This window comes from Protopterus annectens, chromosome 7.part1 (assembly GCF_019279795.1).
Source record: "Protopterus annectens isolate FY-2018-M chromosome 7.part1, PAN1.0, whole genome shotgun sequence".
NCBI lineage: Eukaryota > Metazoa > Chordata > Ceratodontiformes > Protopteridae > Protopterus > Protopterus annectens.
Window position 1 is genome coordinate 133,744,736 of NC_056740.1, and position 27,312 is coordinate 133,772,047.

General features: G+C 38.4%; 1 protein-coding gene across 1 annotated transcript in view; it reads right to left on the reverse strand.

The window, feature by feature from the left end:
- Positions 1–27,312, reverse strand: part of CFAP100 (cilia and flagella associated protein 100) — a 375,752-nt gene that overhangs the window by 35,780 nt on the left and 312,660 nt on the right. The window contains exon 11 of the mRNA XM_044078592.1: positions 1,499–1,592. Within this exon, the coding sequence (XP_043934527.1) occupies positions 1,499–1,592 (94 nt within the window). The remainder of the gene's footprint in view (positions 1–1,498; positions 1,593–27,312) is intronic.

A 27,312-nucleotide genomic window follows, 5' to 3' on the forward strand; every position in this document is an offset into this window, starting at 1 on the left:
TAGTCTGTTAGTGAACTGTTGACAAAAAGGCAATGCATTTGGTAATCATGTAACTGCAATACCCTCCTTACACAGAGGGAATCAGATGAACAGCTAATATGTCTTCCTAAGTTCATGCACCTTCCAAAGCTAAACAAATGACAACAAAAACTTAAGGTGCCAAAAGCTTTCTTTTCTCTGGATTCAGTCTCTGGAAAGAAATATGGAAAATAATGGACTGGATAATCAAAAGTCACCATCAGAAGGAAATCAGAATTTGTAATGAGAGAATTTACTAGGAGAGGGATAGGAGCAAGTACCTTCCTCTCTTTGTTCTGATCTCAAATCAACACCTGATAACCTAACCTGTCCAGGAGGGTCTCAAACATCATGAAGTTTCCTAAGCACCATGCTCATCTTCAGGAACTCAAAATTCAAGAGATTCTTGAAAGTGTTCTATAAGCCTTTGACAAAGACTGCATTTAACAGAGGTTCCACAATCTGCTATGAAATGGTAAATGTATAGGAAATGACCAAAAATGACCAAACATTTAAGACCCTACCTTCAGGTTATCAGAGCAATCAACCTAGGGAACAGAATTTCATGGATGCAAAACCAGGAACAGATCAGAAGGGCAATGATAACTACAATCAGTAGCAACACTGCCCACTGGGGTACCATAATACAGAAACTCCCCATTGGAATAATGAACACCTTAGTGGTAATTAGTGCCAACAGGCACTGATATGCATGAGCCAAAGCATAACTTTGCACTGCAACAAACAAATTCAATTACTTGGCTTTGTAGGACTTCTCTCTGTGAAGAAGAAGGAAAAAAAGTAGCAGTGATGGACAGCAACTCCCAGAGACTGCAAGTATGTCAAAGTCCAGGTCAGGGATGACAAAAGGAAAAAGAGTGGTAGAAGGCATCATCCATTTCTCAGTGAAGTAAAATATGGCTTTTCCAGTTAAGTATCTTTACAACCATTGCCATATCTTCAGTGAAGACTCTAGGGATCCAGTAGAGAGCAAAGAGAAGCATTTTTGTATCCTGGGGCCTGTGCACCCTGCCTAGAAAACATTCTTCATGGAATGAAGGGAGATGTTCCTTTATATATTCCCTCCTCTCCTCCTGCTTCCATGTTTGCTGACAAACTTCAGAACAGAAAGTGTGAGATTCATCCTAAAGTCTGCACAGCTATAGTAAACTGACATTTTCTGGTTTACTGACCAGGTTTTTTGGTTTACTGACCAGGTTTCTCGTAGTCTATCCAGATCAGCCTTGGGGCACTTTTGCATGGTTACACTCCTGCACTGTCATATGATGAAATGAAATTCAAGAGCCGGAGCTAAGAATCCTACTGAATAAGCCATATCTTACCCATAAAGAAAATATAAATGGATTAAAAACTTAATTGCATTCTTATAAATTAGTAAGGACCAGTACTTACTGGTCTAGTTTTTTTAACAAAATAAGCATTTATATGTACATTCTATCATATGTATGAAAAAAATCACCTTTTTCTTAGGGTCTGCCCGAGCTCTCTCCAATGCACGGCGTAATCTCTCCTCCTGATGTTGCTTTTGCTGTTTCAGTTTCTCCTCCCGTAATCTTGAGAAACAAGAAAATTAAATGTCAAGCATGAAAATTTCTACTGCATAAAACTGTATGATCAGATTTTAAAAAAATCTGTATGAAACTCTAAGAGTAGCAGCATTTAATATTAATTTATGATGAAAATGGAGTAAATATCCATCATATTCATCTCCAAATGTTGCAAGTCACCAAATAGTACAGCTACAAGAGCACATGGTAATTGATAAAATATTTCTTTTGGACCCTATATGCAATAATATTCATAGGTACTTACTAGGTTAATGATCTGCGAGGATCTTAGGAAGCTTAGTCTTACATTCTCAGTGTAATTTCTAGCCCTTATATTTTGCATATGAATAACTCAGAGATGGGCCGAATAAGGATATGTTGAGACATTTGCATGCTTTCCCTGTCTAGGAGAAATGGGGTTGCTAACCAGGGGAGAATTTATGGTTACACACCTGTTCATCCAAATTACATTTGAATAGAGATGATTTGTGGTTTATGATACCACTCGATTTATGAATGTGTAAATGGCCTGACAGAATAGGGACTGTTGAAGCTCTAAATGTGAAGTAGAGGTCACCTGTCAGAAGCCTGTATGATACTAAGAAAAGAGACAAAGCTTTGACAAGGTCTACATTATTTTGTTCTGATTTAGGCCCTTGATTTTTTTTTTTGTTTGTTATTCAGAAAGTAATGTGGTCATTCCAGTTGTGACAAAGTGTTTGGACACAGATACACTGAAAGGGGTTTTGCACTCAATGTTTAACTTAATGAATGCTGAGTACAGAGGGGCAACTATTATTTGTTTATTTATTTATTGAAATTTGGAGACCAGGAAAGTCTGACTCGGTCAGAGACCCATTTTCAGTGGAGGTCTGGGGAGAAAAGCTCTACATAAAGTACAGACATGATTACACTTTACAGTTTGTGTGTACAAATTACATTCTATTACAGAAGAAAAAAAGTATAACTTTAATACATTATTAAATACAGTTATTGACATAATACAGCTTCATATGTAAATAGAGTAACAATTCACAGTCAAGTCTGTCTAAGATACTAGGTAGACTTATATTAGTAAGAAGGTGCATTAAATCATTTTAGTTATAAGTTGTAGTTAGATTTGTAGGATTTAAGGAGTGAAAAGTTTAAGTGTAGGATTACTAAGACAGAGGGAGGATGATGGTTAGGGATGGTAGTGCTCAGAGAGAAATGATAAGAGGGTAGGTATATGAGTATGAGTACATATAGTTTGGAATATGGTATGTAACGACCCTCCACTGGATCAGTAATCAAGGAGCCTTAATCCTTACCACTGGCAACGGTGGGGGACATTCACTGAGAGGATGACAAGTACACACACAGTATTTCCACACGCAGCTCTCTACACTGAGTGCAATTTCTCTTAAGAGCACTCACAGACCACAGTCAGTCCAGGGCTGGTTTCTCCCTCTATCTCCAGATCCCCAGTAAGACTCCCCACTGGAACAGCTATAGACTTCAGATCTCAGCTGAGTGACCAAGCCAAGACCTCCAGCATCCTCTCTGTCCAACCAGTGCTTCGTGTCCCTCCCCAAGTAGCTGACAAACACTCTTTGAGGTTTGATTTACACACACACACACACACACACACACACACACACACACACACACACACACACACACACACACACACACGGGAAAGGCTTGCACAGGTTTACTAGCTATGCCTCTTTCTGCCCAGACTATAGGGTAGTTCTCACTGCCACCAGTCACTCCTTATCAGCTACTTTAGGGCCCTTAACAGGGTGTCCAATTTTACTGTGTAATATTACTACTAATACAAATGGTAGTTTGACCAAGAGCAATGCTATTAGGAGAGGCCCACACAGTTTCACCAAATAAACATGCAAGTACTCTCAAAACTTAAATATCTCTACACAGATTAGCCACTATGAAAAGTTTAAATATATTTAATAATAAATAATGAAAAAAACAAGACAATACTAAATATATATTCATAGTGACATCAAAGTTCAAAACAACAGGAAATATTTAAAATAACATTGCAGTACAGGCTAACACAAATAAAGAAACAATCTAAAATAGGCTTTGCTATATTCATGACTGTGTTGAAAGAGGTTATACTGCTGTCTAAAATCTTATTTCATTAGAGCAAGGCAGATGCGGTGAATGGATCTTCTAGTTGTTGTCAGGTCCAATACATAATGCAGAATGCTCTGTCTCACTAAGAGACTTGTCAAATTAATATCTAAAATATTACTGCTGGTCTAGCTTACAGAATGACATCATCTCTGGTCATCTGACCTCTAGTCCCCAGGCCAAAACCCCCATTGCTTGAAGCTGACAGTATTTAGCATCTACCTGTAAAAATATACAGATGAAGGCTTTTCCTCAGATCTTTGGCAGATGCTGGAAGTAATAAAACAATTGCATTCCTTCATGCTTCAAATGTGGCAATTAGTTCACTCCAAGGACACTACAGAAAGCTTCCTAGTATAGACTGCGTGTCTCTAGCTGCATTAAAAACTTGAGAGATAGCCCCTTTATTGCATCCTGTAAAGTAATTTAATTTCAGCTATTTAAAGTTTGCTGGACTGAAGATAACCCTCCAATTTTCTCTGTTGACATATACATTTAAACAGTTACAATAGTGCATGCACAATTCTGCTATCTTCCAGTAGGGCACTGTGGATACATTTTAAGCACAAGCACTTTACAAAATACCTTTTCAACACAAATGTCTGTACAGAGCATTTTGAAATACACATGACATACAGTTCTAATACATTTGTAACACAAGCATCTTATATAAATCATTTTGATATTCACCAATAACATAATTATTTACAAAATTCCTGTGCTGGTAGTATCTCATTTTGTCACATGGTATATGATACACTGAGGAGAAGAGGGGTTTTGGAAGTGGATATAGAGCTTGGAAGAGAGAAGAAATAATCAGATACTAGGTCGTGAGTCAGGGGAACAGAGTAGGAGATGAGAGGTGGTGAGTAGGCAGTTGGATGGAGGGAAAAGAGGTAGTATCAGCTCTATAGCTAAGAGATAAGAAATGAGTATGTTAGTCTTTGGGAGAGGAGCAAGGGCAGGTGTGAGTGCTAAGAAAGTGATGTTTTTAGAGTAAGTTTGAAATGAGTCTAAGCTACTGATATTTGAAGGCGGGTATTCCATAGTTTTGCAATGGTAAAGGAGTAGAGGTTTTGACCAGTTCTTTTGTTAGGTTTATTTACTTCTAAAATCTGTTTATTAGTGGAGCAGAGATTTCTGGATGGGTATATAGCTGTAGGATAGGTTTTAATGCTGGGCATGTGTCTGTCTGCCTTTTATATTATTTTATGGGCTTGAGTTAATTGTACATAACTAAGGTACTGGGGAAAAATCTAGCCAATTTAATTCCTTAACGGCATAACAGTGATGTTTGCGATAAGATACGCCAGTTGCAAAAATATCTGTTCTGTAGTAACATGATTGCAGCTTGTTTTTTAGAGTCATGTGGGGATTTCCATGAAATGCTTGTGTCTATACAATTTGCTTGGCTTAAAATGTGTACTTTTAATGGTATTTAGAATACGATGTTCAAAGGAGAGTTTATTGTCAATGGTGATACCCAATAACTTTGCTTAAGTTACACTCTACTTCTGTATTGTTTTGTGAGTATATTTTAGTCATGTAGAAGTGTTTTTGGTGTGAAAAGTAACAGCTTGATCTTATTGGGATTAAGTAGTAATCGTGCACCATTTAGCCAGGTCTGAATAGAGGTGAAAGCGTCTTGAGTAATTTTTTAGGAGATGTTGATGGCTATTGGAGGAGGAGATAATGGTGGAATCATCAGCATATTTGGATGAGTGCGCTTTGAAAGGAGGCAGTATGAAGATTATTAATGAAAATATTGAAATGCAAGGGTCCAAGAATGGAACCCTGGGGGACTCCGGTTTTGTTTACCGGGTATTGTGACAGATTAGTTTGCCATTAAATGCATTGCTGTCTGTTGGTTAAGTAGTTGGCAAACCATTTTAGAGTTAAGTGGAGAGCATCCTAGTATAGAAAATTGTTGTGATAATTTTTGATATGATACTGTATCAAAGGCCTTAGATAGGTCCAGCAGGATTACAGAAGTTAGATGGCCAGAGTCCAGGGCTTTGTTTACAGTATCTGTGAATGATATAAGTTCAGTGGATGTGCTGTATGCTGAGCGAAAGCCATGTTGGCTGGGATCAATGAGACTATTATCAGTAAGATGTTTCAGAAGCTGCATATGAATACACTTTTCCAGTATTTTAGATAAAGGGGAGAAGATAGAGATAGGTCGATAGTTTGTCAGTTCATTGGTTTTTCCACTCTTACGTAAGGGTATTACAATAGATTTTTTCACAAGTTAATGAACTTAAGATTCTGTGATAGAGCTATTAATTAGTATAATAACATGTGCATCTATTTACATCTGCTACGAGGTTTAGCTATTCTGAAGGTAGGTTGTCTCTGGACAGGGAGCAGGATATTAATTTGAGAAGAAGTTTATGAATTATAGAGGTCGTAAAGTGAAACTAGGAGTTGTTGAGATAGTTGTAGAAATTCCCTAATTAAGGGGATTATTAGTGCTGGTATTACTATTTAGTGATTCAGGTGTGAGTGGATTTAGTACAGACAAGTCAAAACTGTGAACCAAAACAAACTCCAAATATGAAAATGTATGGAAAAAGGGAACAAGAAGAGTGGACCAGTTAACCCAGTAACAAAAGTTTTATTAAGCGCTTTGAGTTCAGTAAAATAACATGAACTTCATCAGATGAAACCTAACAAAAAAATTTCCCATTTAAATACGCCTCCTTATAACTCACATGACATAGCCTAAGTACAATCAACTATTAATCATTATTTAAAGCAACATATATATAAAAAATCCTAAAAAAAATCTTATATAAAAAGTGTATACAGTTGAATAAAAATAATAGTTAAAATTAAGTTAACTAATTTTATCTTATCAAATTTTTAAGCTTCAATAAACAATATATAGAGCACATATCATTCAAACCAGGAAAATTGTCCTGGTTTGAATATGTGCTCTATATATTGTTTATTGAAGCTTAAACATTTGATAAGATAAAATTAGTTAATTTTAACTATTATTTTTATACAATTTTTTATATAAGAAATTTTTAGGATTTTTTTGTATACATGTTACTTTAAATGGTGATTAATAGTTGATTGTACTTAGGATATGTCATGAGATTTATAAGGAGGGGTATTTAAATGGGACATTTTTTGTTAGGTTGTATCTGATGAAGTTCATGTTATTTTGCTGAATGAAAAGCGCTTAATAAAACTTTTGTTACTGAGTTAACTGGTCCACTCTTCTTGCTGCCTTTTTCCATACATTTTTGTGAGTGGATTTAGTGTTGAGGTAAAGTTTGTATTTGGTGTAGGATAGTTTACTAGTTTGTTTGCTTTCTATGAAGTGGGAGTTAAAGATGTTGGCTATTTCAGATGGATGCACCACCCTTCATTATAAGCTGTGTGATGAAAAAGGCCTTCCTTACACTAGTGGATACATGATGATCAAAGGGCAGTTCATTACCAGCATAGGTTCCCAGAGCTCTATCTATGGGATCAGTTTTCAGAAGGGGTGTTCTCAATCTGGTACTTAAAAAGGAAGTCATGCTTGCCAAAGGATATAATTATGCATGTCTTGGCATTTATTTTCAGGTCATGGTTTGGGTGCCAACTATTTGTTTGGGGCAGACCTCATGAAGAATCATGGTGTCCCATGGGGAGTGTATGATGGCATCAAGTTTACAATTATTTGCAAACTTGGGTCAGCCACAATCCCTAATATCTTTGACTAGTGAGAAGTAAATGCCAAAGAGAAGTGGCCAATGGACTGAACCCTTATGCACTCTACTGCCATCCATCTTTACTTCCTATGTTCTATTTGTGAGCAATTTGCTAACCAAAACGTTACATAGGGGTCAACATTTAGCTGGGCAGATCTATCTATGATACCTGAGTGGTGGATGGTCATTCCATTGTGACAAGTGTTTGGACTTGTACATGCCAGAAGGGCATTATACTCAATGATCAGCCTAATGAATTCTAGTATAGTAGAGGGATTATGTCCTTGGATCAGGATACAGTCCCTTTAGTTGTAAGCTATGCAATGGAAAAGGACTTCCTTAGAACACTGGATACATAGTGATCAAAGGACAGTTCATTATTGACATAGATCTCCTGATCTCTAACTACAGGATCAATTTTGTACAGTATGTTGTCAATGTGATAGTCAGAAGGGGAGTCATGGTTGCCAAAGGAGATACTTATATAATTCTTGGCATTTAATTTTAGTCCATGGATTTGACTCCAGCCTTCTGAGATGGGTCCTCTTGGATGATCTTGGTGTCCTCTGGAGAGTTTATGATGGCACCGAGTTTACAGTCATCTGCAAACTTGGTCAGTCACAAACCCTTAACGTTATTCTTTGTAATGTTTTGTAAGTATGCATTTTTCTTGTAGTAGAACGAGTTGCTGAGGGAATCCTGTGCAAAATGTGGATTTTTGACAAGTAGTCAAAACTAAAATTTGTCATTTCATAGGTTCATAGGTTCATACTAGGCTATCTGCCCTAGGGCATTTATAAGCCTAGCCAGGGTGTGTTTGGCTTTCGCCACCCATTTTAAATTAATTTTGCTATGCCCTTTTTCAAGGTTAGTATACTGTGCCTCTGTCTAACAGTGACACAGAAGTGATACCCGGGGTAAACCTACGATTTCCCATCCACTCATCAAGATTCCTCCTGAAGAGAGTCAATGAGGGACTCTGCCTAACCTGGAGTGGAATTTTATTCTAGAGTGAAGGGAACCTCTGGGTTATGAATCTGTCCCTCCAGCATGTCCTATTTATTTCAGTGCTGAAGTTCAAGTCTCTCGAGCGCGTAGCTTGATGGGATTTGGATTTTCTGAGGTGCAGCATGTCCATTAATTCCGGGTTGGACATGGCTTTATACTTCAGGCACAGATCGCCTCTGAGCAGGCGGTATACCACTGAGTAGAGCTGGAGTTTCTTTAACCGGGCAGCATATGGCATCTGTTTGACCCCTTTGATCCTCTTGGTGAGGTACTTTTGGGGTCTTTCCAGTTGCTGCAGGTGTCTGGTAAGGTACATCCCAAAAGGGGCATTGTACTCAATTATGGGCCTGATGAGGGATGAGTAAAGAGGCACGATGACCTCCCCTGATCTAGATGTGAATCCCTTCATGATTAGGTGGGCTATATAAAATGTTTTTCTAACCACTTTGGCCACGTGGTTGTCAAATGAGAGATTGCTATCAACTTGGGTCCCCAGGTCCCTAATTACTTCTTCTGTACTTAATGGATTACCACCTATGTGGTAATTTGTGGGCACTTTGTTTTTGCCAAAGGGGATGACTATACATTTTTTGGCGTTTAGCTTGAGGCCATGGCTCTGGCACCAGTTGTCTGTTTCTATGAGGCCCTTTTGGAGGATGCTTGTGTCGGCTGGAGAGTCTATTATGGAGCCCAGTTTGCAGTCATCTGTGAACTTGGTCAGCCACAGTCCTTCCGTGTTGGCCTGTACCTCCGAGAAATATATACCTAACAAGAGAGGTCCCAGGAATGAGCCTTGTGGGACACCACTTGTAACTGGTTTGGAGTCTGACATGGCTCCAGAAATTCTAACCATGTGGGTTCTGTCCCTGAGCCAGTTTGCAACCCATCTAGTGACATAGGGGTTTATATTTAAGCTGGTGAGCTTATCTATAATGCCCGAGTGGGGTATTGTATCGAAGGCTTTTGCGAGGTCTAGGTAGGCTGTGTGGACCACCTTCCCCTCGTCAATGGCCTTGGTGGCTGTTCAAAAGAAAAAAAAAAAGAGCAGGCAGCACAGTATCGCAGTGGTGATACTGTTACTTGCTTCTTGCTTTTTATTCATTTTAGTTTGGTGTTTCTTGCTTCAGTTTCAAAGAAATCGACCAGGTTTAAGAGGTAGGATCTGCCCTTAACAAAGCCAAACTGGGTAGGATCCAGTGTCTGTAGGTCCCCAATATCTTTATTTATGAGGTCCATGATGATCCTTTCCATAGCTTTGCAGATCAAGCTAGTCAGGCTTATGGGGCAATAGTTTCCAGGATCCGTTGAGGCACCACCTTTGTGGAGAGGGACCACTGTAGCTGTACCCCACTCTTTGGGTACATATCCTGTAGTAAGGCTGAGATTGAACAGCAGTTTTAGGTTTGGGTTTAGCTCTTCTTGGAGTTCATGCAGGACGCAGCCCGGGACACCGTCTGATCCCATTGATGCTGTGTTTTTTGCTTTGGAGAGGGCAGCTCTTACCTGAGCATCTGAGATGTCAGGGGGGCAGCACTCTGCTGGGATAGATATTTGCCCTTTTGGTGGGGAGAGGGGGAGAAGTTTGCACTGAACCTGTCAGCTAGGATGTTGGCAATGTCTGTGGGTTTGGTGTATTTTTTGTCATTTTGGACTAATTCTGAGCATATCTGGGAATAACATAACTAAAGAAAGCCTTGTGATTATCCTTAATGTCCTGTACAATTTTTCTCTCGAAGCTGGCCTTAGACGATTTTATGAGTGCCCATAGTTTTTTTCTAATACTGATCAGAGATGCCTCCCTTTTTGGGATTTTGCTCTATTATGTAGTAGCTTCCTCCTTCTATTGTATAGTTTGTTTATGGCTGGGGTCCACCAGATAGGATGTCTGCCTTTGGAGGATTGGGTCTTGGTTTTATTTGGGATTGCATGATCCATGCATTCCTGAAGGTGTTCATAGAATGCATTTATAAAGGATTCTGCAGTCTGGGCCATATTTTCCACAGGCCCGGGGGCTTTGAAGGATTCCACCTCGGTTTTGAGGAGTGTGAAATTTGCTTTAGGGAAGTTTTTCACTGTGGATTTCTGGGCAGGGGGTGGGGTCGGGATGTGAATATCCAGTGAGATTAATTTATGGTCTGATCTTACCAGTGAGGGATATACTTCTGGTCTGGAGCATAGAGTCCCCATGTTGGTGATGATCAAGTCCAGTATGTTTTCCCCTCTTGTGGGAGTGGTAACAAGTTGTTCCATAGCATTTGAGTTTATAAATTCTAGGAACCTTTGGGCTAGGGTGTTGGAGCTAGAGTAATGCTCCCAGTCTATGTTTGGGTAGTTGAAGGTGCCCAATATAATGGTGTTTAGAGAGACCTTCATATTTTCCAGTGTTTTCAGGAAGGCCGAGTGGGGTTCCTGGGTTTGGGAGGGTGGTCTGTAGCAGGTTATAAACTGGAAGGCAGTTTTACCCACAGTTAGTTGCACATAGATAGTCTCTGATGCTTCGTGCTGTGCCACTAACCTGGAGGTGTGGGTATCTTTGACGAATATTGATACTCCCCCTCCTTTTGTGGTTCGGTCCAAGTTTTGGGGCCAAAAAGCATGGTATGAGGTATAACCTGGTGGTGCTGGGGTGCTCTCGGGAGCCTTGAACCAGGTTTCTGTTACTGCACAGATATCAATGTTCTCCATGCTAAGGAGAGTTTTGAGTGCGTGCATCTTGAGGTTTAGACTTCTGGCATTGAGTAGCATTACTCTTAGTTTCTTATCCCTTGTGATACCTATGGAGGTGGGTTTGTCTTTTGAGCCTTGCCTAAAAAAGGTACTGTGGGGGTAGCAAGAGCCTTTGCCAATATCCGAAAGCCCAGGGGTGACAGGTGCAAGCCGTCCCTAGTGAAGCATCGTAGCTTGTCGAGCATGTCATCCCAGGCTGACAGGCATTGGATCCCCTTTGAATGACACCAATACTTAAGCCAATTGTTGAAATTGATCATCTTGTCTTCATATTGTGGCATCATTCTTGGTGAGGGTAAGATGCTACTCAAGGTCAGGGTCATACTGGCCTGGGCTACATGCTCAGAGAGCTCCTCTATGTCTCTTTTCATGTAGTCCAGGGAGGTACGTCTCAGGTCATTCACACCAGCATGGCCAATGACTGAGTCATATTTGTACTTGCCTTGGAGTGACCTGAGTGCTTGTGTTATGTGGCGGATCCTAGCGCCTAACAGGCAGCTCACCGTGACCTTCTCTTTGTTCAGCCTGGTGAGCGGGACGTCAGTGTGCCTGATGATAGAATCACCTATTACAAGTGTATCAGGTGTGTTATTTAGCCTTAAGGGCTGTGACTGTTCGGCACACTGGCTTTGTGAGCTATGTGTTGCACGTGTTTTGTTTTGGGGTAGCAGTTGCTTGGGTGTCTGCTTTGGAGGTCTCTGCTGCTTAGGCAGATTTTTATTTAGAGCCTCCAAGTATGTTTTTATGTGTTTATGTGTTTGGTTTGCTGTCGTGGTAGGTCTTTGTGAGACTGGAATTGTAGTGAGTGTGGTTTCCTTCTCCTCCTGACTGGTTACGCCAGTACTGAGTTGAGAGAGCTTAGCCTCCAGTTTGGCTATATGGTTGCATCTCTCACATGTGTTGTAATTTGTTGGGAGGAGGAGAGGGTTGTCTGTGTACATGAGGCAGTTGTAACATTGCCTCAAGATTCCCAGATTCACCAGCTGGACCCGGAGAGGAGATTGACAACTGACCTTTGGACATGCTAGAATAGTACTGGGAATTCCTTTATAATTGAAAAAAGGGCCAATGGGGAACAAGATACTCAAGGGGAGTTTGTGAGGATGTAGTGCTTTGAGAAATAGAAAGGAAAAAGCCCTCTTTCCCCTCAAGGTGCAGTAACCTGAGGTGCAGTATTATAGCCCCCTGTATTTGGGGAGATTGGAATGATTTTCTTAACATAATAAATATGCTTTCAGACTTCGTTTCTTTTCCATTTTGAGCATTTTATTTAGTTTTAAATGGGACAGCTACAGTCAAAGGCAGAACTCTGGTAAAACTGCTGTGAAAAATTCAGCAACGAATGACAAATATCCCATAACTGCAGGTAGAGAAGCCGAGAAGAGACCTTGAAAAGGAGAAAAACACTAAACCAAAGCAAGAGAGGCACTAAATAAAAAGAGAGATCAGATGAAATGCTAGCCATTCACACTGGGCTAGTGGAATATGTGTCCTCCTCAAGTGACTGGTTGGACAGCACAACACAGTAGCAAGTTTACACTGCTATACACCAGATAACACAATAAGACACAAAGAAATGGAAGAGCAACTGGTACCTAGTCAGCAAAAATGAACCTGATGAAGGAAGAGGTAGTCAAAATGAAAAACAAACCAGATGACTAGTATGATACAGCAAGAGTGGAAAACATAGGGTTGTCAATGATGTCAGAACATGTTTTAGAACACCAGCTAAAAACGTATATTGAGGATTATGTTTTTCAGACAGGAAACACAAAAAAGGAGCAACCCCAGGCATGTGCTATGTTAAACATATTAGCTATAGAAAAAAAAGAATGAATTCTAAGATTCTCTGAAGGAAGAAGTAATGACATTAGATGGCAATAAAGATTAAAATCATCAACAATTACTCAGTATTGATCTATCAAAGAAGAAATGGATTAAAGTTTCAAACCTTTATCAAATATCCTGTGACCTGGTAACCAAAAACAACAGGGAGAGGCATACCTTTCTGAGCACACAGCATGCATTATCATTCAAAAAGAAATGTAAGAAGGCTTCATTTAAATACACCTCAGGATACTGGAGGTCAAATGCTCACAAACTGGATGTGGACCTGAAACTGCATAGCAGTAAAACTTCCAACATTGTTAAGCCAATAAACAGTATTCCAGCAGTCAAAGGGGAGTCTGCTGCCAGATATGGCATATAGATTAATAACAGTGACAGCAAAATCATATTAGAACATGGAACCCAAGAAGGCTCTGGTAGTGCCAAATGAAGAAGCACTTGGTAATTCAAACAAAGCAAGCATTGCCCCCTAACAGATATGAAGAGGACTCAAGAAATAATGAAGTGGAATTTGGGAAGATCCACAGATATGGCCAAATGCTGGTACCCAAAGAGAGCTGAGGAGGATTGCAGAACTAGAGTGGAAACAGTAATGGAGGTGACAGCAAAACCAGCTGAAGAAATAGTTGGCCTGGTTGGATAGTGGAGATATCAGCAGTGCTAAATATAGACGGAACTGGAGGCAGGAGGTGGGTGTATGTTGACAACCACTGGTGCCCAGCCAGGAAAGGAACCAGTACATTAAACATCCTGGATGGTACACAGCACAACTGGAAGAGATGGGCATATAAACCCTCATAAAACTGCTAGCCTCAGTATACAAACACTAGTCATGGCCCAAGAGTGACAGACCACAAAAACGGTAAGTGAAATACATTACCATTAACAGAATATCTTTTCAGCTGATGTGAATTCAAATGCAAATACTGTGAAACAGGAATGTTGCAAGTGAAACTGTACGGTATGCAAGAAGTTATGGATTGACACATGAGAATTAAGGGGTGCTGCAATATAGAGGAAATGAAGGTAAAACTAAAGCCTACATGCATTAAATCACATTCAATCTGAAGTGATGGGGACAATGACACCTATCATCAGAGCTCAAAGAAAAAGGGAAATTCAGTACTAACTCTGCTCTACAAAGGTAAAACTGCAATGAAAGTGTTTAAGTGTTAAAGAAGCTGAGTGAAATGAGGGGCAAAGTGAAGCTACAATCATTTGATCTCTGACATTAAGGTATGGTACTTATAGATAGATACATAAAAGGCACAGTGGCGATGCAGGCAGTAAACACAGCACTAACCAAAATGCAGGAAACAAAGCTGAAAAAAACGCTGCTTCATGAACTTTAAAATTCGGATTGCCATATAAGGGTGTACAAAAGGGGGGGTTCTTTTGGTCTGAAGAAGCCTATCCAGGTGAAAGCGCTTACCATGCCTTCTGTTTGTATCACAATAAATCCAAATTTTAAAGTTCATGAAGCAGTGGTTTTTTCAGCTTTGTTTCCTGCATTTTGGTTAGTGCTGTGTTTACTGCCTGCATCGCCACTGTGCCTTTTATGTTTATGTGCTTGGACTGAGTTTGACACAGGTAGCGTTAGTTCTGTGGGGAGTGATATTTCTTGGACAACTGAAAGTAATTTGCTAATGTTGTGTTCAGCTGAATACATTATTGTGGATATTACATTTCCAATAACTACTAGGGAATATAAACAAGCATATACAATTCATTGCCGCTTAGAAGGTAATGTTGAGAGAAAAGTTATCCGTGTTTTTGGTATTTTACCATCAAAAAACGAAGACTGCTATGATGACATTTGGAAAAATGTGCTTACTTTATGTTCACAGTATGACTTACCTTAATAGCCGAACATGGTATGGAGTGATTTTGAGAAAGGAGCCATTAATTCTATTAGGCGCAGTTTACCAAGCAGTACTCTGATGGGTTGCTGGTTTCATTTATATCAGATATACAAATTCAAAAATTACACTTTGCTTCTCATTTTGGAAGTAGCATGCAATTTGCTATGCTTTACAAAGAGATTCCTGCTTTAGCATTCTTGACACCAGAAAATGTAGTTAGCACATTCTCTAAAACACAGAATAATATGCCTGCTGAAGGAAAACCTTTATGTGTCTTCTTTAAAGAAAACTATATTCTTGGTAGACCAAGATGTTATAGGATAAGGAATGTTACATTAGAAAGACTTGCACCTCTATTTGATGTTAATTTTTGGAATCAGTGGGATACATGTACATTAAGGTATCCCTGCAGCCAAAATGCAGTTGAAGGCTGGCATAGGCACTTGAGAAGTTTAATGGGGAAACAGTGGTTGTTTCTGCTTGATGTATTGCATGCAATTCAACTGAAGCAAAATCATGCTGAAGACTTGAAAAACAGGTTGTACTGTTTGCCTTCATCTCCTAAGATATGTTATTTTGTGGATAAGGAAGTAATATTTGAAAGGTTACTTTCAAAAAGAGATCAGCTGACCTCTCATGAATTTTTACAACTGGTTGCAGAGCATTGTGCTTTTTAGAAACAGCAGTTTACTGTAAAAATTATCATGTAGTACAGAAGTGAATGTACATGTATTAATTGCACTCAATGTTACTTCTTTAAATTATACTTAAATATAACGTAATTGCATACTGCAGTAATAAATTACAAAATTAAAATAATTATTTATTATTTAATTTGACTATATCTATAAACCTTCACTTTGATTATAAATGTCAATGTTTTGTCACTGATGGAAAACAAAGGGTATAAAACAAAAATTGTAAGAATGGATGGATTCTAAGACTTTACGTAAAACCAGCAAGTAAAGAAAACTCTGCTGGATCACGTGAACACTACGAAGTACTTGTTTATATTTATCGAATAAAATGAACAATTGGGCATTCAAAGCAAAGCATATGGATACTTAAACATTTAGAAATAATAAAATCAACTTTATTTTTTGACATTTTGATAAAAATGTTTTTATTTTCAACTTTTTGATGGTAAACCGGTAAAATCAAATATGTGCTGTTTCACTGTAAAGGTTGATCAGAAGGAAGTGCATGGGATGGGGCTGGGAATGCTCTGGGAAAATGGAAGAACAAATATCAGGATTACAGGTGGCAAGGACAGAGGGATGGGCCTGCTGGACAGCACACAAACATTATGAATTTAAGAAACAAAGAGAGAACAAGACAGTAGATGGTAGCAAAAGAGAAAGGTAAATAACCCACGTGTCAGACAGAAAAATGATACTGGGGTACAACAGATGATGAACGGCGGAAAGAAGCAAACAGGAGTAAACAGGAAACAAAGAAAGAAGGGCTTGACTTAGACATAATGAGAAGTTAGATGGAAATGGGACTGAAGGAAGAGTTAAACTGAGCCAAGTAAAAATTAGAGAATTCAAGCAAGCTATCCAGAGAATATGTAAGAACAGACGGAGAAGGACACAGTACAAACAAGGAAAGGATACAAGTATAATAAGAGAGTTACAAGGAACACCTGATGGGACACAACAAAGCAGGGCACAGGACATATTTACTTATTTATTTATTTATTCACATTTCTTTACCAGTAATGTTCAATCAAGCACTGCCTTTTTTTCACAGGAGGCCTGCCTGGGGAGAAAAGTTCCATTATACAAACATCATTTGCATTGTTTCATCATTTGCAGTTAGTTTCTTTCATGAACAACAGTTCATTATTCAGACATCTTTGTACCAGTTAGATAATTTTCAAACAGTTTTGATTAAAAATAACAGTTACATGGGTTGTATATGAATATTTTTAAATGCAGGGAGGTAATATCATTAGTATGCATGGATTGTCATGTTTTTATAAGAATATTTACTATAAAGCCTTCTTCAAAATCTAGGAAATAGCAAGATAAAATAGCATCCCAAAGAAAGGAAGATGGGGGAGGCACAAGGAATATAAAGGAGAGGAGAGGATAGAGGAGGGTATAGTTGTGATAATAGTATATTATGTTTTGTGCATCACAGAGTTATGGCATGAATTCATACAGCTATACGAGTATCAGTTTAACCAGGGATGGTGCAGGTGCAGAGCCATTTATCTATCAGGTGTTGCTTCAATTGGTATTTAAAGTAATTCAGATTGCAGATTGTTCTTAAGTGGATTGGGATCGTACTTCAGCTATTAGCAATGCACTGTGAACACAAGGAGTATCCTGCAGTATTGTTAGATTTAGTAATGTAGAGTAATGACTTCTCAGTGGAGAGTAGAGGTCTCTTATAAATTTAAAGTTGAAATATGGAGTAATGAGAAGGGAGTTTTTCAGAGTTGTGCAGTAGTTTGAAAGATGTAATTAATTGTGAGTAAAATATAGAATTATTTAGTTTGCACCAGTTTAGTTGTTTTAGAGAGAGGCAGAGATGTGATTTACATTGGTGGTTGGTTGCAAATTTAGCTACTTTATTGTAGAGCTGTTCTAGTTTGACTGATAGAGAGAAGTTGGGATTGGTTAGCATAGGAGTGGTATATAAGGGGTGCAGAGTAGAAGCAGAGTCAGTAAGGTATGGTTTACTCTATAGAGGCATCCAAGTTTTTGGTGTGTCTTCTTTATGGCTTGCTGTAGGTGGAGATCAAGTTTCAGGTGGAGATCTATAATCACAGCCAGTAGTTTGGTGTAGAATAGCAGTTCTATATTTGTCTTCTTGGATGAAAGTATATTAAAGGTAGTTTATTGGGAATAGAGAGAGAGTTGGGGGTGAACATTAACAGTTTTTTTTTTATTCAGGAGTTGTGAGTTGTTGAGCTACATTTCTGTGGAGAAGAAGGATTTATGGATGAGTATTTAGAGCTTAGGTAGTTTCCTAGTAGCACATATTTGACTTAAGTTGTCAGCGTATTGTGCTATGGGGGTCTCTTTGACTGGTGTGTTTAGGTCATTAATTAGGTCAGCAATTCAAACTTGCATTAAAATCTTCAGCAAAACCCAAAAAAACCCTCCAAAGAAAAAAAAATTATGCATATTTCCTAATATAAACCAACATTAAAACAACACATATAAAAGTAAAAATATACTTATTGTAGTATTAATATATTACATGTTGAATTCAATTAAAAATGTATATATGTATCTACACAAAAAATACATTGATAACTACAGTATAATGGCAGACTGCGCAGTGGTGCAGCAGTAGCATTGTTACCTCACAGCAAAAGGTTCTCTGGTTCGATTCTCGGCTTGGGTGCCGTCTGTGCCGAGTCTGCATGTCCTCAATGTGTTCGTGTGGGTTTCCTCCCACGTTTCAAAGACATGCATCTGGGGCATTTCTTGCCGGGCCTTCACTGAAAATTGGCTTCATTCCAAGTTGGACTTTCCCAGTAAACAAATGTTATTGTTTTTCTTTCGGCTTTTCCTGGTTAGGGGTCGTCACAGTGGAACTCCGGTCCGCTAATGATTGGCAGTAGATTTTTTTATGGGTGCCGAGGTGCCAGCTCGACACCCAACCTTCAATGAAGGCACACCCATTCTACGCATGTCTTTTGAACGCCACTCGACCATGGGGAGGACATGAAGACTCCACACAGAAGGCGCTCCAGCCGAAAATCGAACGAGAGAACCTCTTGCTGTGAGGCAACAACTCTACTGCTGCACCACCTTGGCTTAGTAAACTAAGCAAATGTTAAATAAATTACTAAATTAATGCTTTGTAAAAATCTAACTTAGAGCTCCATCTGGTGATCATAACGGAAAACAGAGTAAAATGTCATCCTGGAGGCTAATAGGTTTCCTGGGATAAAGGAAACTGTTTCTATTGCCCATTTACTGAAGCTCAGGGTTGTTAGGCTTTGATTTGACATTTTGCATATATACATTTATACACTATATACATTTTAATTGAATTCAGCATGTAATACATTCATACATTTTTCACACAATAACTATATTTTTATTTTTACATGTGTCATTTTAATGTTGGTTTATATTACGGAATATCTACTTATTTTTTTTTGGAGGATTTTTTGGCTTTTACTGATGATTTTAATGCAAGTTTAATTTGTTAATTATTTCCTTCTGGCTATTGGTTTGTTCATTATTGTATTTTATATATATATGGGGGCCTCTGAAGGAGTTGTTTGATGAAGTCTGTTTTGCGACAAAAACGTAGATATTTGTGGAATGTGAATGTGCTTGTATTTAAGAGTCCTGCCTTGTGATTAGGTGGATTTGGAATAATAAATCTACTTCATTGAACTGGTTGAGTGCTGGTCTTCCTTCCTTGGTGTCCATTTTTTTCATTTTATTGGTCTACATTTTTTGGGCACCTTCCTGCTTTGTCATGGTTTGGTATACTGAGGTTTTACCCATGGTTGGCATGGCTTGATCACAAGAGCGAAGCCCAAGTGATTAAACAAAGCCAACTGTGGGTAAATACTCATACACCCACTCCCACTTGTTCGTTATTGCTATTATACAATGATATTATTTAAGTAAAAAAATTGCTTGCTTTTCTTAAATAATGTCTTTGTATAATGGAGTCGTAGTGTTCCTCTACATTGTTTCTTGTTCTTCCACATCAGTTGATGTACTGCGCATGCATATGGGACTTATGTTTCCGCACTTGCACAGTACATCGGTGCTGTTGAAAACAAGCAATGGGGAAAGGAAGATTTCTGTTGCTTTTTTTAAAACTATAAAATCCAGACAGTTTAGCGGTTCACGAGAGACAGGGCAGAAATACAAGGAAAATCAGGTACTTTTCTTTAACTTTATAGAATGTACCTAATTTTTGTTGTATTTCTCTGCCCTCTGTACGTACCTCTTAAACTCTTAGCTCAAGAAATGTCGACAAAGCCTTAAATAACGGGGGACAATGGCCTTAAAATAGGGACTGAATATAAAATTTGCTCTTATAAACTTAGAAAGCTGCTAGAATAACAAGATTTATGTTATTGTGCATTGTCTGAAGGATATGAAATTTAAAACTGAAATGCACGTCATTACTTAGTGACTTCACTTCTCATTGATTTGTCAGAAAATTATATGAGGAACAGACCAAAAATATGAGGCAATAATCTGGGCATTCTGAGAAAATCGGCACAGCTGAGATATGCCTTCATATCATGTTCTACCATAAGAATGTCTGGCCACTCAGTGGTACTTCAGTGACTGGACTTTTTTTCTAGTGGTATACGCTCAACTTATAATGGGCACACTGGTTAGGATGACCAATCAGCATGCACATTTTTGAAGAGTAATGAGCTATCATTATATAATTTCAATTGTTCATATTATTTGCTGTTAATCTCGTAATGTAGCTAGAAAACAGAAATGTGTTTGTTAGTGTTTCTATTGCTGTGAACTGGAATTCTCTTTTTGCTCAAATCTGTGCATTTGAAAATATTAAAGATTTCAAGAAAATGCAAAGAATGACTATTTTCTAATAAGGGAAGCAAGTAAAACTTGGAAATTACTTAAATGCCATGAGCAGTATGTAGCAACTTTAATTTCCACAGCATGATCTTTGCCACTTTCATGGGATATCACCTTATGCAAGACATCTCCAGATCTACCTTGTTTTTTAATAAACACATAAAGACCTCTGAACTTAGAATTTTGTGAACACACCTTTGTGACTCTTCCATGTCCCTGACTTGGGTAAGCATCTTTTGTGATTCTTTCATGCCCCCTGAACCGTGTATGCTTTTTGTTTCTGGACAGAGTATTTCTGTGTAAATACAAAGGGGTTTTATGCTTAGAAGTTTATACATTTCATGTTAGGCTTGGGTATAGCTGAACAATTGCTGCACCTTCTTCAAGATCTATTTCTTGACTTTTGTAGTGCTACTCTGAATACATTCCAGTCATATATACTTGAATGTATTTTAGTGTTATCTGAAAATTTTTTCCCTGGGCTTCACACATTGTTCAGTTGGTTATACCCTGTTAATAAAATACAAATAAAAGATAAATCCATGGAACAAATGACATGGTTTCATCAAGAATGAAATAAGGAGGTTTTAGAACTGGGTTTCTTTTGGCTCCTCAAAGCACGAAAGCTAAAATACACAAAGCTGGCAGTTAGTGCAGATGATCAGTGCTATGAGATGTTGACTAGCTGCTTCCAGTAGTACAAGGTTTGATACCTGTAGCCTGTAATTTTCACTGCGTGACTCTGAGCAGGTCACTTAGCCAAAGTCTCTGGGACAACAGGGAGACTTGACTAGGCTGTAGGACAGACGGGAAACCATCTCCTGGGCTGCATGCTTAGTTATTACCTATTAAGTCTGTGGTGGTTACTTGGTACTGAAGCACATCCTCTTTTTAAGTAGTTTTCTGACTGAATCTAATTGCTATAACATTTCTCACACATTTTAGCTTACTGGTTATGTAGTGCTAGCACTTTCAGTCTTGCTGATTCAGCAATTGTTATGTCTAACCAATATTGTACCCACTGAGAATCTTTTGTCACTGTAATATGTACTCAGTGGCTGTACATTTGCAGATGCAATAAGTTAAATTTAAAATTTAATGGGAGTATGGTTTATATTATTTACACAGTGACCTGCTACAGATACAGATACTTTCATTTCACTTAGTTGTGTAGCAATAACTTAGTCACAGAACAAACAGAAAAATCTGATTGCCTGGAATCGGATTCCTTTTCTCTAACAGTATAGTGTAATAATTACAGACAAGACATGTAAAGTCAAATAAAGACTTAACACAACTGATACTCTGTCATATTACCTTGCATACAGAGTTTCACTTTCTTAAAAGGGTAAAACTGCTGAGGCAACAAATGGGCCATCACGGGTAGTAGCTCTCTACCCCTATCCAGCTCCTGCTTCCTTGGTAACTTAGTGTATATTCTGATGCTTTACTTACAATAGCAGATGTCATAAGCACTTTCAAGAGTAATCCTTTTGAAGTCTAATGTCTGTCCTTTGATTATTGGATGCACTAGTTAAAACACAAAGTAATAATCTGTTCCAAAGCTAGTGAACAGTTATTTTTCCTCATTAAGAAGACTTTGATGTATTTGCTTTTGTTCATGTTTAGCCCAAATAAATGTGTTTCTTATTATGTAATAAAAGAAGATGTCATGGGCAAACACTTCCACCTGTCATAAAAGAGGATTGATGCTGTCTTGTCAGAGGGAATTTATTTGATATTCAAATGAAAAATGAACATAGGTGAGCATCTCACTGCATTTTCCTCAAGGCCACATCACTATAGAGAGAAATATATTATCCTTTAAACCATTTTTGATTAACAGCATTTTACAGCTTGTCACTTATCTCCATGACAGTTACTGAAAATGGGTATCAAAAGGTGACACAGAATACCGACAACAAAGCCAGTAAATTAAGATTAATTTATACAATCTTTAAACCCTCTTAATTTAACAGAGGTACTGGCCTGTTACCAAGGTTTACCATGTTTTGTTATTCAAGTAATACAAATTCCAACATATCATGGAAACCGCATGCGTGGTATATGTTTTGCTACCTTGGTGGATAGTCCTTTCTTTTTCACATTTTTCCAGTTCTAAGGCATTACATTTTCAGACAATCATGTTTATTTTATTTTATTTTAACATAAATTCCAGCTCACTACCTAGGTTTGCACATCTTTTCCTTTTTATAACCCACTGAATCTAGTTAAATACTTGACCCTCTGTTCCTCTATCCTGCAGACATTGCTTTTTATGATTTCCGTCTCCTTTCTTGTCCTGACCTCATGTAGTTCCCCTACTTCTCAATTCTGAGTTCCCCTTGTTTGTTTCATATCCTCCCCTTTGCTTCACTACTTTTAAATTAATGCTTTCATCCTAACAATAAATTCCAAGTGGTCCATGTTTTCTTTTAAAAATTATTAATGTGCCCCTGATTTGGGTTCATGCTTTCTAGTACCTCTTCTGTATCACGTTTCTGTGTCTTTTTCCATTTTCTGGTTAATGTCTTCTTGGCTACAATCTAAATCAGGAATATCACTGCCTTAAAATGCCTTGTTTTTTTAGGTTATCAGCCTTGTTTAATACTTAATTCTTTTCTGACACCTGTCCCCCCTTACCTCATCAGCTGAATCAGAACTTGTGATTCCCTCATAAATGAGAATATGTTTTATACATATCCTATATTAGCTCTGTTTTGGTCAGAAATTGAAAATTCACCCCAAAATAAGCTGACCTGACACTTTTCAGTTGCTAGTTCAGTATTATTCTGTGTTCATCCTTCAGTGTTAGTAAGGCCAGTACATTAAAAATATTGTGGATTATTCTGACTACAGAAAAGAAAGTGATATCTTAGATGTGCAAGAAAACTTATGTTCACATTACTTAACTTGGTTAAAAACTGATGGCAACATTGTTCAGATGGAGTTACCTACAGCACTGATAAGAGGTTCCACATGAAAAAAAAAAGTAGGTATTATCTGCTCAAATCTACAGTTACATATGCAATAATTTTAATTGACTGCAATGTAACAAGAACAGTCTTTATGCCCATGTTTTTGTTACAGACACTTACTCCAGTATAATTTGTGCTTATCTGAAAAAGTGGATAGTGATAGTTCAGTTTACACCCTTATCCAAGGTTCCCTGTATAGGTTTACAGTCTTAATTGTTGACTTTATATATGTTGGTTATTGCATTTAAATTATATTTGCATCTTTAAAGATATAAATTTTGGGTTCCATTATGTTTCACTGGATCTGTATCCAATGTTGTTTCACCTGGATGAAACAAACCAGTCGAAGCTTCAACCAGACAAGAGAGAAAAAAAAGCATTTTCTACAAGGTTGCAAACCCCTCCTCCCGACATATATCCTTATAATAACTCCACAGCCAAACAAGTATGGAGCCAAAAAGGAAATCTCAAAATGTCTGAACCACTACTGGCACACAAGTAGGAAATGCAATGGCAGTGATCCATATGGAGAACTATGATTAGTGAGTTGCATATCTGGAAAACATATTTGAATTGAATTCTAATTCCCTTTTACTTGACCAACAGTAGAGAAGCTCATATTTTATGTGATTCTACTGTAATATGAATATTTAAAAATCAGTTTAACTACTTAACTAATCAATGAATATATGAAAATAAAAAAGAGTAGTTATACAATAACTGAAAAGGGTACTCTCGGACATGCTGCTTCCAAATGAGAAGGATGAATGGCTCTCAGATCAGTAAAATGGCAGCCATGAGCGTGTACATATTCTTCCTTTACTTGGAAGGGTTTTTGCGTGGATCTAAAATCTCTTGCTCTGCCCCAAAGGCACTGTAATAAGTACATTAAAGAATTTCTAAATTACCCACATTTGTGCATGAGTGTGTGTATGTGTCTGTCTGTATGTCTGCCTGTGTTTGTTTGTGTGTCTGTACATGCGCATGAATCCTGTGTCACGTTATCGTGACCACAACTGGGTTTATTAAGTTATTTTTTTTTCTTTTCCCAGGTATGTTTAAGCATAGCTAAGTGTGTGTGTGTGTGTGTGTGTGTGTGTGTGTGTGTGTGTGTGTGTGTGTGTGTGTGTGTGTGTGTGTGTGTGTGTGTGTGTGTGTGTGTGTGTGTGTGTGTGTGTGATGGCTGCTCAGCATTGCTTAAACATCCCACAGGTGATAAATAAAAATATACAGCTAAAATCTTACCAGCAGGATGATGTAGTGGTTAGAGTCCTGGCTTTGCATGCAGGCATTCACGGTTTGAGTACTAAGACAAGCACTTCATTTTTACATGGGAAAGCAGCGTTAAAATTATTATTTTTATTTTAAATTATGCATCAATTGATATTTGTCAACCAGGGTAGTATAGCTGGTCTAAAATGGAAGTGTGAGTGCACATAACATGTGAAATCACCCATGTATACACAAGTGTCCCATACAGTATAGTCAAACCCCATGGTAATGTAATGAAAGCACATAGAGGGATGTCATGTAAAGTAAATCACATACAGATTAATATGTCAGTAACGATTAATTAAGTCATTATTGTGATATTTCTTAAAAATGAAAAGTGAGCAATGGTTAGCAGTGCTCAGCTATGCTTGGCTGGTTTAAGCATTGCTTAGACATACATGTTAAGCAGTAGTCAGCTCAGCCAGTTGGATTTGTACACTGTTAAACAGTGCTCATCAACTGCCCCTTTAAGCACTGCTCAAATTGGCTTAGTGGGTTTGCGCATCACTTAGCTGAGCTCAGCATTTTCAAAACGGTCTAATGATGGCAAAGGGCAGGAATATAGTCGTATGTAAATGACGCAGGTGGGAATACAACCAGAATCTGTTGTAGCTTGCCTGGAGTAGGAACTATGTCAGGTGTTGGTGAGGGCTCACGCTTTCAGGCACAGCACTGGCACATTTTGGAGTCCAGTGTCATGGCTGGGCTCCTTGTAGAAAACCATGATGACAGACTGCTCCAGGGCCAGTACCAGGGCTCACAGTATAAAGCGGAGGCCTGGGACCATCTGGCACGTGATCTCACCAGTGCCACTGCATCCCCTGAACTGGTGAGCAGGTACGGCATCACTATGCCGACCTAAAGTGGAGGAAGGGGGTGCTCTTGGTCCAGTGGCTCCAAGATGCTCAGGACAACCATGCTCCAGCAGTTTAAGTATCCCAGACATAGCTGTACCAAATTCTAGCATGAGTATGTGATAGACAAGTATGCAAAATGTTTGTTTTCTCACCTACAGTTGCAGCAAAGACGGCTAGCAATGCTGAGACCCATGCAGACAGACTGGCATGGCTGCACCAAAAGACTGGGGAGTACAGACCTACCTTACAGTATACAGTGAAATAAATAAGAAGGAGTAAATTGTTTACTGTGTTCTGTGTCTAATGATTAAAGAAAAATTTGCCAGACTAATGGTCATTTACAGCATATGCAGTAGTAGAGCACTGTCATATAACTGCAATAAAAACCTAAACCACCAACTGTTGTGTTTATTCTGGTATGTTGTTGTAGAAATAGAATGTGTACAGGTTCTGCACAGAAAATATGGCTTTGACAGCATGAATTAACAGAGGTTGTTCTGAGAATCAGCTAGTATGCAAAACAGTAGCTTGTGGAGCTGTAAATCAAGATATACATGAAATATGACATATATTATGCACTAAGATCCGAACCCTGAATACTAATGTCAAATGTATTATAGTGTGTCCCCTACTGCAGTGCCTTGTGTTAACCTTTGCTTTCCAGATCATATCATTTCACAGGATTACTACAAAGTACACTAACTATCTGCCATGCATGAATCTCGGAATTATGAGATCAGATGGTCTAACCCACAGAGTGTTAGGCAGAAAACAGTTAAACAAGAGAGAGCAGTTCCCCAGTAGCTCAGTGTGATGAGAACCCACCCTTGTAGTTCATTTTAGCACACCCAGACATGATTCGAATCCAGGGAATGGTACTGAGATATATGCATATATACACTCAAGAAATCTTGAATATTTGTAGAAACAGTCAGATAGTGGTAACAGATATTTTTCCACTGGTCTTACATGTAATGAAATATTTGTAGTAGCTGTTTGAAGGGTATAACAATACACTATGTACAACTGTCCCACTGTCCAACCTCATTGCTTGCAAATGACAGCAGGATAGGTACATACAGCATGCCCTCTTTCTAATATATGTCTCTCAAGTGTCATGATGTCACTGCTAATGGTCACTGCTGCCATTCACCTTGGACACAGATAGGAATCCAGATGAACTATGCTAATAGCAGACTCGCACAACATCATTGTAGGGTACCTCTTCTTTGTCAAGAATGTAACCCTGACTTGTAAATGCCTCCACCAGTAAAGTAGCCACAGTTCCATACCATTACAGGTTGACAGTCTAACAGGTATGTATGTGCCACAGAAGCTATGGGCCATAGGTAGATGTAAAGTCATGGCAGACTTGTAGAGTACTGAGCAGTACTGTTGTGAGAAATAGAAGCCGATACAGTTGCTAATGAACTTTTTATTCTCTCCCCCCACCTGTCATCTGCATCAATAATTATTATTCATATACTACAGGTATGTTGTTCTCAAAACCTGTTGTTGGGACATGTGTTCTATTATTGTTCATACATTTCATTGGTTGTATTTTAACATATCTTGTTCACATACCATTACTGGTTGCCTGCTGCCGTCAATGTAACGAGGATGCTGTTAATATGCTTACTGTTGTTCCATTTATGCATGTGTTCTGTTAGATTTGAAACAGTTGCATAGCAGTTAGTTTGAGTTAATTGGAACACCCACGCATGCTGTTATAACTAATTTTGAAATGTGTTGTTCATGACTAACCAATATATCTGGGAAAAC